Source organism: Podarcis erhardii, assembly GCF_964252035.2.
Source record: "Podarcis erhardii genome assembly, chromosome: 2".
Taxonomy (NCBI): domain Eukaryota; kingdom Metazoa; phylum Chordata; class Lepidosauria; order Squamata; family Lacertidae; genus Podarcis; species Podarcis erhardii.
In genome coordinates this window covers 93,423,053-93,439,752 of record NC_138498.1, presented here as the reverse complement: position 1 = coordinate 93,439,752, position 16,700 = coordinate 93,423,053, and the positions used below count along the sequence as shown (strand labels likewise).

Genomic DNA, 16,700 nt, shown 5'->3' with positions numbered 1-16,700 from the left:
TAAGTCAGTTTCCAATGTAAAACTTTCTGCGTAAAACCGGAGCTGGGAGTTCCAGGATGCCAGAGAATCTGCTATCTTGAACGCCTCTGCTCACCCAATACTTACTATTACCAATACCTCTTTAAAAGCAAGATTGCAACCGACAGACACCAGAGCAAGAGAGAGATGTCATGCTTACCAAATGCATAGCTCTACAGGCATGAAATCACAAGCTACTGGTTCAGATGCCATCCATTTCACTTGTGTTCTGATTTTACAGATGAGTGGGTAGATCCAAGAGCAAGGCTTTTCAGACTTGTTAATAAATATATTCAAGAGCCTTTAGTCCCATACAAGAGATTTGTTCAGCCATATGTCAGGAGCTTGAAGGGAACATTTTGTTTTGTTTCATACTGGTGGAATATTAAACAGCAGAAAGTACCAGGAAACCAATGCTTTGAACTATCTATAAATGTTCTAAAGTAGGATTTAGTGACAACTGCATTTCTTTCAGCACCCCTGCTTCCCAACTATCTTTCAAAATTAGATTTATTTGAAGAATTAATATTCTGCTCTGTTAAAAAAATATATCTTCATAGTCTTGAAATCTACTAATTGTAGGGATTAAGCACAAAAAGGCACATAGAAATTTAAGACTAGATATGATTAGATTAAATCTAAGATTGGACCTTTCAAAATACTTAATTGACTTGGGTTCTGCTTGTGCATAAACACACACTCAATTTTAAGCATAAACGGACACAGTGGATCTAGAGATTACATTCAAATTGGCTCATGCACTTCTCTTTGCTCTCTCTTACTGTGTGTGATTAGTACATAACCTTGTAAACTGCTTTGAAGGGGTTTTTTTTTTTACATTCCAGCAGTGTATAATTTTTATGAAATAAATAAATGGCACACCAATATCCAGACTTGTGCCAACAGTAAGGCAGACTTTCTGGCTTTACATTGTTAATCAGAAATGTCCACCTGCTTTGATCGTCCCCTGTCAAGAATCAGATAAACCAGGAAACCATGGCTTAACACAAACTAGGGATCATGTATTGTTGCTCCTTAACAAGTCACAAGAAGCCATGGCTTGTTGTTGGTTTGCTGATGGTGGCTTGTTCAGGAGCAGCGAACCAAGAATGCTGGTTTGGATGTACTACAAAGCCAAGGCTTCCTGGTTTGCTCATCTCACTCACAACCGGGGAGGAGGGAAACGGAAGGAATCAAATACACTGTTCATTCCTGCTAACCCAATATAAGGCAGAAAATCTGCATTATCATGGCATACAAAGGAACCAAGGTGAGAAAACGATCCCTCTGTTTAAGGGTCTCTTACACCTAAATGATTTGCATATTAAATAGTCAGATTGAGCCACATCTGTTTTCACAACTGGGAAATTACTTGCACAGTGCAGGAGTACTGTCCCCCACATTGTTGCCATTATGCTGGTACATTGTAGCCATCTGTGGTCTAAACCACAGAGCCTAGGGCTTGTGGATCGGAAAGTCGGCGGTTCGAATCCCCACGATGGGGTGAGCTCCTGTTGTTCTGTCCCAGCTCCTGCCAACCTACCAGTTTGAAAGCATGTCAAAGTGCAAGTAGATAAATAAGTACCACTCTGGCGGGAAGCTAAATGGTGTTTCCGTGTACTGCTCTAGTTTCGCCAGAAGTGGCTTAGTCATTTATGGGCATACACAAGTAATTGCTAGATACACCAGCAGGAAAGACCAAGGAATGGTTTTAAGCTTGTAGATATGTTTTGCGTTAACTGAGACAGGTTGCAGGTTGTGGGTGTAGTACAAAGGATCACTGTGCCAGTGGAGAAGCAGGAATTGTAATTTTATCCTGAAATCCTATTCATACTTGAGAGCAAGCCCCACCGAACATAGTGAGACTTATTTCTGAGTATGCATGTACAGGATCAAGTGGTTTTCTCAGATTTCAGGGTATAGCTGAATGAACTTGAAGGATGGGAGTCAAGGTTCTACCCCCCTAGTTGCTTCTCAGTTACTGTCGCACAAATCAGGGTTCATAACTAGAGAACTGCACTGGGGCACACTTCCCAACACAACTTGCCTCCTGCAGTGTTATGCCATAGCACAAACAGGAAAGCCTTTGATGATAACTTTAGACAGCAAACTTGTGCAATCAAAGGCTACGGGATGATACAACAGCTGAGCACTTTCCGTTATGATCAAAACAACTCCCTCTGACATAATCTAACACAACAATCCCCATCTCCATCTTTCCACGTCTCCAAATCTTGCTGGGGCACTTCTTCCCTAGTAGAACACAGGGCAATTTGCTAAATTCACAGCTGGACTGACAACAATTACTTAGGACAGGAAATGCCACAAACGCTGAATAGCTAAGCAAGCAAAACACTAGCCCAATGCAAGAATCACAACTGGGAACAGAGTGTTTAATTAGAAGCCATGATTTATTTATTTTGATTTTGTATTTTTAAAATAAAATTGCAGGACCAGGAAGAAAAAGGGGAAGCACTTTTCTTGCCCAAAGAAACATGGAAAACAAAATGCATTGCTTGATCCAGGCAACAATCTTGACTGGGTTGTCAACCTTTAAATGTATTTGCTAGAAAGCTGAAGATGGGTGAAACTGCGAAATAATTACCAATGGATTTCAATATGAGATCCAGTATAGCGAAGAAATCCCTGAGCATTATAGTGGCAGGAATGAGCAGGAATGAGTGCTGGACATGTTCAAATTTCTATGCTAAACTGCTGACATGAACTTCTAAATGCTTTTCTTAACAAGACAATTAGATACAGAAGTGTGTTACTAATTTCTCAGTGTGTATTTGTGGTAAAGGTTTGCTTCATATTCTGTGCATTTTGTGACAACTGGCATCTGAAGATGCCCTTGCAGAGGTCGTTGTGGGTAGCTGGTGGCTTTAGTGATGATTAATACGAGGTATAAAGCAGTGCCACTCTTGCAAAAAGTCATCTGTTGCAACACAAGCTCATGCTAGTCTTATCTGCTTAATAAGCTTCTCGGCTAACAATGTAGTCTAGACAGTACCAGATAGTCAAAGCTATTTCTTCTTCAGTTTTCCAGCACTTTGCTATAACTTGCCCCACTGTCAGCAAAACAAATACAGGGCTGGCCCTACCATTAGGCAGAATGAGGCTGTGATGATTGTTAATCCTTCTATCACTTTAACATCCTTGTCTCATTCACCCCAGTGAAAATTATTCTTACTTCCATTTTACACATGGGAACCAAGGCCAAAACTATCCAAGTGTTTGCTGTTGATTAACTTAGTTCGTCTCAGTTTTGTGCTATTTACTAGTCCACACCACGTGCAGGTATATACAAGCTAATACTGGCAGTTTCCATTACACAGAAGTCATTTTGATGGTTTGGGTTGGTTATTCTGCCAAGGTCAAAATCTGTACACTTACTACCCAGAACTCCACCCTAAATGGTTTTACAGTGAAAATGTCTCTGTGGCATCCAGTTCTATTGTATCAAAACACCAAACAGCTACGATATCTTTCTTTGGAAGAAGAATGGAAAACAGTAGAATAGATAGGCAAAAATGAATATGCTACTTGAATTAAGTGAATTTAAAAACCATGTATTTTACAGCATCATGAAATGTGAGAAGCTTACAGCACACCAGCTTGCTTAGCATTAACAGATGCATAATTCATATGATTAGAAATATTTTGTCAAAGGTGGGGAACTTGTGGCCCACCAGATGGACCCCCAACAGCCAATGGTCAGGCATGACAGAAGTTAGAATTCAACAACAGCTGAAGTGCCATAGGTTCTCTATCCCTAAGTAGTAATGGCATTTCAGGGGTTAACAACATGGTGCCCACCAGATGTGCTTAAGACTCCAACTCCCATCAGCCCCATGGCCAATGGTCATGAATGTCATGAGTTATAATCCAGAAACATCTGGAAGGTACTTCATTGGTTATGACTGATTTATTTTATTTCTTACCCATCATAAGGTTCCTGAGTAGGTTACAACTACCTGTATATAAAATGCAGAATCAAAATAAGTTAAAAGTTAAAACCATTTACAACCAGAAGACTAGTGTGTACACACACACTTTATAGTGACTAGAAACAAGACAGAAATTTTAAATTCTTACAGCAAAACATTGTGGCTTCCACCTTTATCAGTTCTCAGACCGAATGACATCAAAGATATTAGTTAACTACTTCAAAATTCTATAGCTAGGTCTCAGTATTAGCACATTTAAGCCTCACAACTTATTTTCATCTTCATTTCCCCTATCATTATTTTTTATGTATTCCCCCCCCCCCCCTGACTAGAGAAAGAACTTTTTGCTGTTCTGCAAAAGGAGAATGCTTAGTATAAGTCAGTGATGTGCAAAAGTTCAATGGCAGTTTGGTAGGAAATATCCAAAGACACCTAGAGGTTTCCCACCTCTGGTGTACACTGTGTCTGATTTTCACCCTAGCCCTCCTCATTCCACACACCAACACTTCAGATGTCCCTTTCATTCAACCAACAATCACATTTGGTCCAGAAATGCCAACGTTACTCCTAACTAAATGTATATAGGTTTCAATCCTTAGTGAAAGTACCTTAGATTTGGCAACAAGGATAAACTGGAAACATTAAATGCATTGTTTGTGCACATTTTTCTAATTTGGGTCATTTGTAGCTTCTATAAGGATTCTACGCACTCTGTGAAAACAAATTTGCAACTAATTCATACTGTATACACTGATGCCTGCATCTTTAGGACTGTAATCCACAAGGCTAATTAAACCAAAGTTGATTCCAATATTGCAGGAAGTTGGCCATATCTGGTATTGGGGGGCCACTTGGAAGCCACACACTGAATTGTTATTAAAAGAAATAAAGCAGCATTTCACTTCCTGCTTTTGTAAATCCATCTCCTAGTTGAAGCCAATTGCCTCTAAACATTTCTTTTCCTTATTAAGAGAGAACCCCCTCAATTCATGGCCATAATTCTTCTCGGTTCTCAGACGTAAAACAATCAAAGTTAATACTCCATACATCAGTGCTAGATTTCCAGAAATACAAATGGAAATCCAGCCCATTTCCCCCCTCTCGCCAAGGTTCATTAAAGCAGAAAGTTCAGCATTTCAATTTTCATCTTTCCAAGAAAGACATCCTTCACTGAGCCACGGTCCTTCTCTTCCTTCAGCGCTTCTCACCTCGGGTGAGATCTTTCGGTCCTCCACAGCTGCCAGCCAGCCTTTGTCACTTTAAGTAGTCAGGCAGAGTGTCAGCAGCGCAGCGGAACCCCAGGTTCGAAGCAGAGCTGTCAGGGGTGTTTTGGCTTCGGGCTGTGCATCGATACCTATAGCAGTAGGACTGAGAGGGACAATAGTGACATTACCACGGGTGTCAATTAAAGGGTGCCAATTCATTAGCTGAACATGGCAAAGTAGCTCTGCCCTGGGGAGATCCTATATCAGCAACAAGGAACATGTGCGGTAGCCTCCTAAAAAATTGGTGCCTGCCTGAAATGAAAAATAATAAACTAGATAAATTAGCCTGTCTTCTTAAGGGATGGTCTTGACAGCCTGCCTCTTTAGGATGAGAAGAAAAATGGTTAGGTTTTCTCCTGTGTACTACTGATGTAAAGGCTTGGCACCAGTTTCACATTTCATGGCTTTTTCACTCAGGCAAATATTACTGGAGCTCAACTCCAACAAGCAAAACAACACCTTCTGACTTTAAGAACATCCTCCAACTCTACAATTTTAGAAAAGTTTGGATCTGATATCCTGCTTTATCACTCCCCGAAGGAGTCTCAAAGCGGCTAACATTCTTCTTTCCCTTCCTCCCCCACAACAAACACTCTGTGAGGTGAGTGGGGCTGAGAGACTTCAAAGAAGTGCGACTGGCCCAAGGTCACCCAGCAGCTGCATGTGGAGGAGCGGGGAAGTGAACTCGGTTCAACAGATTACGAGTCCACTGCTCTTAACCACTACACCACACTGGCTCTATTTTATGGTTCTATTTTGGAAATCCTTCCAGATCATCCAGTACCCTGACTCTCAAGTAGTCACAGATTGGACCCCTTCACTTTTTCTGCCATAGGAGACTATCAAACCTGTAACGTTTTCCTAGGTGTATGATTCCCCTTGCCTAGCAGCATCTGTGGGAAGACGTAGTCAAGCCAGGGCTGCTTTTCATGCGTCTCTTGGCGCGTGATCTGAAACCCCTTTAGTAGTCAGGGGTCTTGGTGCCAATGTTTTACCACCTTTGAATGAGCCTCTAAGAAGAATTGTCCCTTTCTCTCCACTTTAGCTTCTTTTAAAATCCTCCTCCACACTTTTTGCCCTTTTAAAAAATTTTTATTCTGTCATGGACTGTGCCTCCCTAGCAATCGTTTCAATCTCCTTGGGGAGGCCTGCCTTATCTTTTGAGAAGTGCAGCTCTAAGAGAATGATAGGAATTTTGTTGCCATAGTGATCTCAGCCCCTTGTAATCCTTTAGCATATCTGCTGTGGCGATATGTAAGGCAGCAGTATCTGTGTGATATATTTAGAGATGGGGAAGTGGTAACAGAGAAATGCTGTTGGTGTCCATACCTGATGTCCACAACCACATACCTAGTAGAGATTCTGGGGTTATGGGGTCTATCTGCAATATACATACATATACATATACATATACATATACATATACATATACATATACTCCCTCTAATACAGCTAATGGGACACAAATTCCTCCCCCCCCCCATAATTTTGCAATTGCCTGTTATCCCTATTATCTGAAAACTTTCCAAATTGCATCCAAATGGATTTGAACTAGGAAAAAAAACCCTCATGCTTACAGAGCACACAGTTTCATATTTGTTACCTGCTCACCCCCAATCCACTGCAACCCTCCAAAAGATGTGCTGCTGAGAGTTGGGGGACCCTCTAGAATAGTTTGGGAAATGATACTGAAGGTGGTAGGATTGACTGGCGAAATGCTTTTCACTAGTGCAAAGCACCCATTGGATACAACCCATTGACTCGAAATAAATCCCAATATCTTGTTTACATATTTATTAAAACACATTAAAGTCAACAAAGTTGGCAGTTTCAACAGGTTGGAGTGTATTTATCTGAGAATACTGCCAACACATCTGTAAGTGTATCTGTAACCCTACTGTAGGTATGTGCTTTAAGCATTTGCAAGGCTGGCTCAGCATGAACAGATCCACTGAAATAAACTAATTTGGACTTTAATAGATAGCTGCGAGCATTGGCTTCAGGTTGCACAAGGAAGAAAACCTTAGTTCATGGGGCAAAACTCAACCACCTATTATACAGCCAAACTCTTTCTATTGATCCTATTTAGAAGCTATGTGATAGTATAGCAAATTTTAAAATCCAATTATCCATTACCATTCACAGAAAGACATAAACCTGCATTTCTTGTATGTGTTTGCCACAACCACCGACACACCAATCTGCATTTGATGCAAAGACTAGGCCTGCTGTCCTGGGATTCTTGGGAGGAAGGGTGGGATACAAATCTAATAATATAAAACAAATAATAGACCACTGGTTTGTTTGTTTTTTGCCAGCAGAGGCTTATCTCAAAATAGTACACACATTATCACAATATACCATGTGAGATCTTGATTAGAAGGGCCATCCAGTGCCTAATCCTGCAGCACATAATCACATGTGATCACAGCTGGATCACTCATAGTCTATAGCCAGTAACCCCCAATGGGATTTATAGCTTAATAAACAGATTCAACCTTTCTGTCTGAGCTGTAGCCCAAAATGTTTACTTAATGACAGTGATTAATGATAATGACCTGATGCACTCTGTAAGGCAAATCCATAAGTGGATTTGGTTTGCCTGTGGCCACCCTATTAATTTGTGGCAGAAGACAGAAACTTACCGAATAAGGCAGAGGGTTCTGCTTTCGGTTTTTCGTGTTTGACTATCTGAGCAGCACTACATTTAGAAAAGCCAAACATTTCCTTATGTGACTGATTAAATTGATACAGTCAGCAGTTGTTGGGAAGCATGACATCAAGATGACTTTTCCCATTAAACGAGATCAGTCATCAACACTGACTACTCATTTTCCTTCTGCATTAAAACTCGGCTCATGGGTCAACAACTGCCTTTGAATTAAGATGACCTGGAACAGAGAGGTAATGACATATGTCTAGGAGAATCTTATTTAATTGACTGAAAACTTAAGAAAGAGGAAGGGTGGACCATACAGCTGTGCCCTGGGATTTCAAAAATTGCCAGTCAGTGTAGAGATTCAATTAATTTGATATAGCAAGGATGGGCTAAAAGTGACATGCCAGAATATACAACACAACCATGAGCTACAAGACACACGTCAGTGTAATTTCATATCCTCCTCTCAGCTACTGTTGATGCTGAGAATCCTCTTTCCCTCCGGAAGCTTCTCTCAAACTCATCACGGTCCCAGTTTTCTTCACTCCCTCTGCCCCTGGTCATCCACTGCTTAATCTAGTTCTCTTTCCTTTCCACAATTCCCGCAGCTGGGCCTGTAGCCATAAGGTTACTGCTTGCATTCCTTCTTCTAGCTTTAATATTTCTGTACCCAGAACCTGTAGGCCGTTCACGTACCTCAATAGGCAAACTCTGTGTATTATGGTCGTTTCCTTTCCTGACCAGCAAAACCTAGCTTCCCCTCAACAGTATCACTGTTGCTGTGCTCTCCTTGGACGCTTCTGCTTCTCCAACACACCCTGCCCTGGATTATTGCTGCTGCTGCAATGGCAGCACTGACGTCCTTGCATCACCCTGCCACTTCAAGCCCCTGGTCGCTCCCTCTTCTCACTTACAAGTTCATTTTGGGCACTTCCCTTTCCATCTCTGCGTTGCTGCGATATGTTGTCATTGTGCCTGGAACGGCCTCCCGCAGTGCCTCCAAGAGACCACAGCCCCTATTTCCCTTAAGTGCCTCCTCCATGACAAACTGGGGGGCAGCTGCAGGACTGTAAGACCCCAGGGCCTCCATGAATTGGTGGGCAGAAGGGAGACTGTAAACCAACACACCACAATTGGGCAGGTGCTTTACCCTCACATTGAAACAAACAGGACGGGCAACCTAATCATATTCATGCACTGCAGAGGGCTTGAAGTAGATCACCCTTGGGATCCCTTCCAACTCTATGATTCTATGCTTACTCTGAACAAAGTCGCAATGAATGAGTTCAATAGGCCCTTAAAAATGTGTAACCTTCGTCTAGATCGTGTCTGACCTTTGTGTTTTGCTCTTTTTTCCAAGCTATAATTTAAAAATCCTGGCACAAACCGCATATTGTAATGTTAAGCTTGGGACTGGCAAGGTATAAGGTGGGAAAACACAAGGCAATACAAGTGCAAGGTTTGTGTGGTGCTCCTTACAAGTAGATCACTTTGATTGCTTCATAAAGGCAGGTCACTTTGAACTGTTAAACTTGCGGAGACATCTTTGGACAGCAAGGAAAAGTGTTGTGTTAGTATGGCTGCTTTCTATCATAACACTTTGTCAGTTTCTCTGTTTATAGGTTCTTTTATTTTCACACCCAAACACTGTTTACTGACAGGCAAAAGACAAAGAACAAATCTGCATATAAGATCTCTAAGTAAGCTTATGCCATTTGACCTCGAACATTTATTGTTGGGCGTATGAAATCTTTTGTACAGTTGTCGTGCTGAAACAAAAGCGGCTTTGAAGAGTATTCTACTATAAGTAATAGGAGGAAAGGGAGGTTGGGAGTTTATGGGCTCAGGAGGGGATAATTCAGGTTGGTACTTTCAGAATTCAGAGAAAGTTTCTTGGCTTATTTCAGATAATCTCCTGCAGATTTAGTCTCAGTTACCTTACCTATGTCTAAATCCTAGAAATGGATAGACAATCCAGAATTGAGGTTTAGTAAATGGACTGCTTCGTTATACTGTGCTTTCTGACCCTGAGATAACAGATGACTTTTCACATGCTTAAAAAAAAGAAAAGAAAAAAGACTACACTATCTTCAGTAGACTCTAAAATGGGCCATATTACTCATCTGTAAAGAAAACTGCAATGCCGCTGTTAATTTAATCAAATCTGCTAATTAATGTGTGACATTGATTTCACCCCAAAATAAAACCTGGAACATGTGATCTGAAAGTAGGAAATGTAAGCTTCCTATGGAGGATAGGTTACAGATGAGAATCTTAAAGTGTGTTTTAAAACAGGACCTTTCAAAGCACCCAAATGAAAAGATAAACACAGCAAGATTAATTTTTAATTAGAATAAATAAAATTGGGGTCATAGCTGTGACTTAGGTGGTGTTTTCCCCCCTAAGAATTATGCTGTGTGGTTCATTGGAATTAACCAAATGATGGAGATGGAGGAACATGCATTTCCTATTACAATGCTGTGCAAGAAGTGTTTCATATCAATTAGTGGTTGCTAAGAATGTAGGATTTATTTCTTTATCATTAACTTCTCTTATATTCTCGAGTTTTTTCCACAATCTATTTAACAACTTCTCCCAAAACTTTCATATTTAAGATGAGAAGAATGCAAAGATATTTAAGATGAGAAGAATGCTTGTCTGTCTTGTCTCTGTACTAAATTCTTCATCATAAGGCAAGGAGGGGAAACCTGTGGCACCTCAGATGATATTTGAACTACAGAGCCCATCTTCCCTGACCATGCTGGCTGGGACTGATGTGGTTTGGAGTTCAACATCATCTTGAGGGTCATAGGTTCTCCTCTTTTTTTCCTTTGAAGGTGAGTAGTCCAGCTCTAGCAAAAGTTAGCTTCATAAAAATTATTGGAGATCCCACAATCTCAAATATAGCTTTGTGGCTGAGGTGGCTTACATTCCTACCTGCAATAACTTTCCAGGCCAGAAAGCGTGCTATTTTTAAAAAGAAAAGAAGGGAAATTAAGCATTTAGCTAAGATTTTCTCTTGGTTTCCTCTTAGGTTAAAACACATCTCAACACCCAAGGTTGGGTGTGAACTACTGTCGGGTCAGCTGAGGGCTCTGTTTAATTACATAGCTCCTGCAGAATATAGTTCACTATCCTATAAAAACAGCTAGCATCTTTGATATTGGAGGCCTAAAAAGTACACTATCATCAGGCTCAGCAACTGAGAGTCTCAACATTAGAAAACCAATCGCTCGGCTGTCATTCTGGCATTGTAGTGGTGACAGGAGCCAGAATCCTAACTGGTTGTAAGACCATGTTTTAAAAAATAAAGTACAGGTGTCCTGGGATCTTCAAGAGGTGGTAGGTACATATACACAACCCACCAATAGCTTCTTCCCTCAATAGTGCACTCCTCTTATTCCAATCAAGGGGCGCAGGTGGCGCTGTGGGTTAAACCACAGAGCCTAGGACTTGCCGATCAGAAGGTCAGCGGTTCGAATCTCCGCAACGGGGTGAGCTCCTGTTGCTCGGTCCCTGCTCCTGCCAACCTAGCAGTTTGAAAGCACATCAAAGTGCAAGTAGATAAACAGGTACTGCTCTGACAGGAAGGTAAACGGTGTTTCTGTGCGCTGCTCTGGTTCGCCAGAAGCGGCTTAGTCATGTACTCCGGCTCCCTTGGCCAATAAAGCAAGATGAGCGCCGCAACCTCAGAGTTGGCCATGACTGGACCTAATGGTCAGGGGTCTCTTTACCTTTACATTATTCCAATCACCATAGCTCTAAATCAACCTGCCAAAATAATAATCTTCTTCTTCATCTCCTTCTTCTGGGGATGCGGTTGAGGACTTAGATTTGTCAGCAGTAGGGAACCTCCAACCCACAGGCCTAATTAGCTGGCCAGGCTTTTCCAGTTCGCCTAGAAGCCCGTTTTGGCCAAGCTACACCCACCTGCTCTACATCTGATGTAACATCAGGTACGAGGAAAGTGCAAGCATGGCTGGGCCATAAGAGCTGCAGACAGTGCTGATCAGCTGGAGGCACCTGCAAAGCCCAGAACTTGCGTAGATCCACATGCTATGCAAACTCTGACAATCAGAGGGTTTTTTGTGGGGAGGGAGGCCTGCAAACTACTGCACAGGCGAAACTGAGTTGCCTGACACCCTTGTGACATCAGGTGACTGACATCAGGTGGCCATAACTAGTTGTCAAACTGGGGCCGGGAGCTAAGGATCTGGCTCACCCACCAGATCCACTTCCTCACCCCTAAGAGTGAGATGGGCTTTGTTTGTGATTCATCATCGTTCTCCTTATATCCTTAACACACAGTTACACTTGAAGAGGCCCCGGTAGAAGCTCGATTTAAAGAAGCACTTGTGCCAGCACTTGTGTGGGTTGGCCGCTGGAGTAAAAGGAAGATTGTAAAGTTCCTTGCTGTCTTAACTATGCAAAAGTGGGACAGCTAAATTGCCGTCAAGCTAAAATTAGGAGACAACTGATATTTTATCTCAGCTTAGATAAATGGGAATTCAAATTAACAGTTCATTGTTTTATCTCTCCACCCCATTTGTCCACCCAGAAGTGCTTCTTTTCAGATATGCACCACGAGATGCAATTCTCTCTGTGTGTCATTTTATGTCACTAATTCTCAGGCATACAAAATAAGAGCCTATTGCACAGCAGAAGATTGACAACTGCCTTTTAGCATTACCTTGTGGCACATATAGGATCCTCCTTTCTTCACTCGGTCAGTCCCGGTCGGGGGTCCTTTCTGTGGATGGAAAAATACCAATGACTGATCATCTGTACAAAACTAGGAGCAAACACCACCCAACAGAGAGGTAGAAAGGAATTAAGAGATGTTCTAATCTATGTGTAAGCAAACTACAGCTGCTTGGCAGGCGGGAGGGGGAGGGGGTTTGAAAAAGCTTGAAAATAATTACATTGCTCAGGACTAGAAGACAGTCCAGCGTAATTGCTCCAGCCAAAGTGCAGCAGTGACTGCATCAGTGTCTAATTGCTGCTTTCTTCTGTCAAGTCTGCAGCAAGCATGTTATTTTGGTTTCCCTGGGTAAGTTTATAACATGCTACTCAGAGCTCAGTGCCACTAAAGAAATTGTGGTGATGGATTGAAAACGTATTAACAATTAGTATAATTCTGTCCAACTTGCTGTGCTCCTGTGGCATATGGCTTTAAGATTTGTGCCAATTTAAGAGATGCATCACTGTGATACATTCACCTATTTGATGGTAGTCCATATTCCCATTGCCGATCAGAAGGTCAGCGGTTCGAATCCCCGTGACAGGGTGAGCTCCCGTTGCTCGGTCCCTGCTCCTGCCCACCTAGCAGTTCGAAAGCATGTCAAAGTGCAAGTAGATAAATAGGTACTGCTCCGGTGGGAAGGTAAACAGCATTTCCGTGCACTGCTCTGGTTTCACCAGAAGTGGCTTAGTCATGCTGGCCATATGACCCGGAAGCTGTACACCAGCTCCCTCGGCCAATAAAGTGAGATGAGCGCCGCAATCCCAGAGTGGGTCACGACTGGACCTAATGGTCAGGGGTCCCTTTACCTTTAACATATTCCCATAATGTGTGCCGCTATCAGCATATCTCTCGGGACCTGAGAAGCATATAGATCTCGCCCCACTCCTGCTTTCAGACAGGTAAAAACGACACACATTAACTATCACATGGTTAAACAGATATTGTACAGCCAGAAAATGTTCTATGGTGGAAAACTAAAATGAACCATGCTCCTGCGAGGAAAGGTTATCACATCTGGCGCTTTTAAGTTTGGACAAAAGGTGAGTAACAGGGGGCATGGCAGAGGTTTATAAAATCTTGCATGGTGCGGAGAAAGTGAATTCTCCTTTTTTGTATCACTAGAAGTCGGGTCATCCAATGAAGTGGAGTGTTGGAAGATTCAGAACAGACTTCTTCACACAGTACATACTTAAAACTATGGATTTCTTCCCACAAGGTGTAGCGATGGCTACCAAGTTAGATGGCTTTGAAAGAGTATTAGACAAATTCAAAGAGGATAAGGCTATGCCATACCTCAACTGACATAGGCAGTGTACCCCTGAATACTAGTTTCTGGAAATTGCAAGGGAGGAGAGCATTGATGCACTGAGGTCCCCCTTTCCTATAGGCCTGGTTGCCCACTATGCTGGACTCAATGGGTCTTTGGCCTGATCCAGCAGGTCTCATCCTATGCTTAAACAGCATGGCTCTGGGGAAATTTTGTTTGCTTTTGAAAGTACTTGCTTTCTGAGATACCACAAATGGTTGAAGCCCCGGAAAGCCAGTATTCTACTACCAACACAACCTTGCTTGCCAAGGCACCAAATAAAAGGCCTGGAAAGAGATTATTCAGGAAAAATTGCATAGCTGCTAATCAACCCAATTTTGAATTGACAAAACACGTCATTCCTCAAAGAGTATAGCTGGGTAAGAATCATTCCCTTGAGATTTGCCAGGTGCACGTACTTTAGCATTTTGTGATTTAATAAAGATTACAGTAGATAACAAAACCCTGTGTGGAGTTTAATTAATTAAGAATTAAGGTTTAAAAGGACTCATTCACCTCAAAAACATACTGGGCAGAAACTGTAATAACCAACTAATTCTGGAATTAATCTTCAGCTACCTTAATTCTGTCATTTGTGCTATGACTAGGCTATGTGCTCTACTCCATTTTTTAAAAAATTGACATTCTGTACTAAGGTAACCCAAATGATGCTCCAAGAATAGCCGAGCTTTACAACCTGTATAAACAAGGCAAATTAATGGAACTGGTAAAATTATGTTGTTTTTTGGTTTGTTGTTTTAAAAAAGAAAATCATTGCTATCTTGAAGATCGATTCAGTAGAAACTGCTGGATATAAACCTTTTAGTAAATATATCTGATCATTTATTTATTTTTTGTTTATTTGGCTTCTGCTAGTCAATGTAGAAGTGGGAAGAGGTACACAAAGGACTAAATCCTTAAGCAGTGGAAATCTGACAAAACAACAACTGGCCCTTTCCTGCTTTGGCTCCTGGGACCCTCAGAAAGCTCTGCAGCCCTGGGGAACAGCAGCTTCCCAGCAGCTGCCAAAAGGTGATGTCTAAAGGAAATTACTAATGCCAGGAACCTACAGCTTTGTGTAAAAAGAGTGCTTTAGAGCTGAGGGGGACATGGTGTGCTAAAAAAAGTACCAAACGGGGCCAACAAAAATGACCAATGGGCTGCAGGAACTCCTCTATGAGGAAAGATTAAAACATTTGGGAGTTTTTAGATTTTAAAAGCTGGGGAGTAAGGTGAGGACAGGATAGAGGGTGAATAAAATTATGCATGGTGTAGAGAAAATAGACAGAAGTTTCCTCCCTCTCCCATAATTTTGGAACCCAGGAGCCATCAAAGTGAAGCTGAAGGGTGTAAGATTCAGGATACTATAGAATTTTCTACCACAAGATGTATCTTACACAGCTTTAAAGGGGGATGGTGGTGGGGGGGAACATTGAAGGCAAGGCTGTTCAGGGATACCAGCCATGATGGTTGTGTATACGTCCAGTATCAAAGGTGGCACGCCTCTAAACACCAGTTTCTGGGGAGCACAGGGGCAGAGAGTGCTGTCATGCTTCAGGACTTCCCAAAGGCACCTGGTGGGCCACTGTGAGAACACATGGAATTCTAAGACATGGAACACATGGGCCTTTGGCCTGATCTACATAGCAGGGTCCCTTGGGAACAATTTGCAAAATGGTGACATGGGGATAGGGTTTAAGATGCTGGCAAGGCAAGGACTGTAACAGAACCATACTCTACAGTGCAGGCTAAGGTGTTGTTGGGAATAGCAAGGAGGGAGAAGTAAAAAAAAGCTTTCTAATATTACAAACTTTGGGAAACTTATGGGTGAAAACGATCAGTATGAAGTTATTTCATAATGTCATTGGAATTATTAGTAATTAGCATTGTTAGTACTACTATGTGTTCTAAATGCATTCAGGGTCTGAGGACCAAAAGAATCTCATGAAAAGCTTGTAAGCAAAAAAAAATGGAGAGAGAGATCTATGCAATAATAACTACATACTTCTCTCTTTTCATTTTTTACTTATAGGCATTTAAAATGCAGAAAAATAAGGCAGAGGGGAAAAAATATGCACCCCTCTGTTTCTAGTATTATTTGGGAACTCCATTCAGGTCCTTTAGCTACATGCAAGTAGCTGGAGCATCAAGTTGGTGATATATATATATATATATATATATATATATATACACACACACACACACACACACACACACACACACACAAAAGTAAAATAAAGTCTTGAGTCAGAAAGAACATCAATGCTTGTCTCGCTTCTGTTTTTGTTTGTTGATGCTGCTGAATCACTGCATCCGTGAAGTCCTTGATTTCAGAACTGTAGGGAATGAGCATGATTCATGCTGCGGTTCCACCAAGACTGAGCTGGTGTCCTAAGAGTCAGAGGAGGGGACAGAGATATACTGGGACAATGGTTTCACCTTGAATAGGTCTCCTGGTTTGATATGCACACCTGGGGCTGGCCTTGAGGACAATTCCATCCTCCCACTCTGAATCCTTGGGCTGAATCGCCTGCAGAATGCCAGGATCACAACACCATTCTTGCTTCAAAGGGTACTGCCCACACACTTTCAAGCCTACCTTCAGTCAAATGCTCTATATACAAGAATTAATACACCGATGTGTGTTTTATATAAGAAGAACCTGCTGGATCAGACCAGTAGCATCCTGGGCATCTAGCCCAGCATCCTGTTCTCACAGGGGCCAATCAGATGCCTACAGGAAGTCCACAAGCAGGAA

General features: G+C 41.9%; 1 protein-coding gene across 2 annotated transcripts in view; it reads right to left on the bottom strand.

The window, feature by feature from the left end:
- SUMF1 (sulfatase modifying factor 1) overlaps positions 1 to 16,700 on the bottom strand; it is a 70,723-nt gene that overhangs the window by 5,424 nt on the left and 48,599 nt on the right. The window contains exons 8-9 of one of the 2 annotated variants that reach the window (XM_081853734.1): positions 12,583 to 12,642; positions 2,411 to 5,336 (exon numbers count right to left, since the gene is read on the bottom strand). In XM_081853734.1, coding sequence (XP_081709860.1) covers positions 5,223 to 5,336; positions 12,583 to 12,642 — 174 coding nt within the window. In that variant the 3' untranslated portion in view covers positions 2,411 to 5,222. Of the gene's footprint in view, positions 1 to 2,410; positions 5,337 to 12,582; positions 12,643 to 16,700 lie in introns of those variants that run through there. The other variant, XM_081853735.1, reaches the window with a different exon arrangement.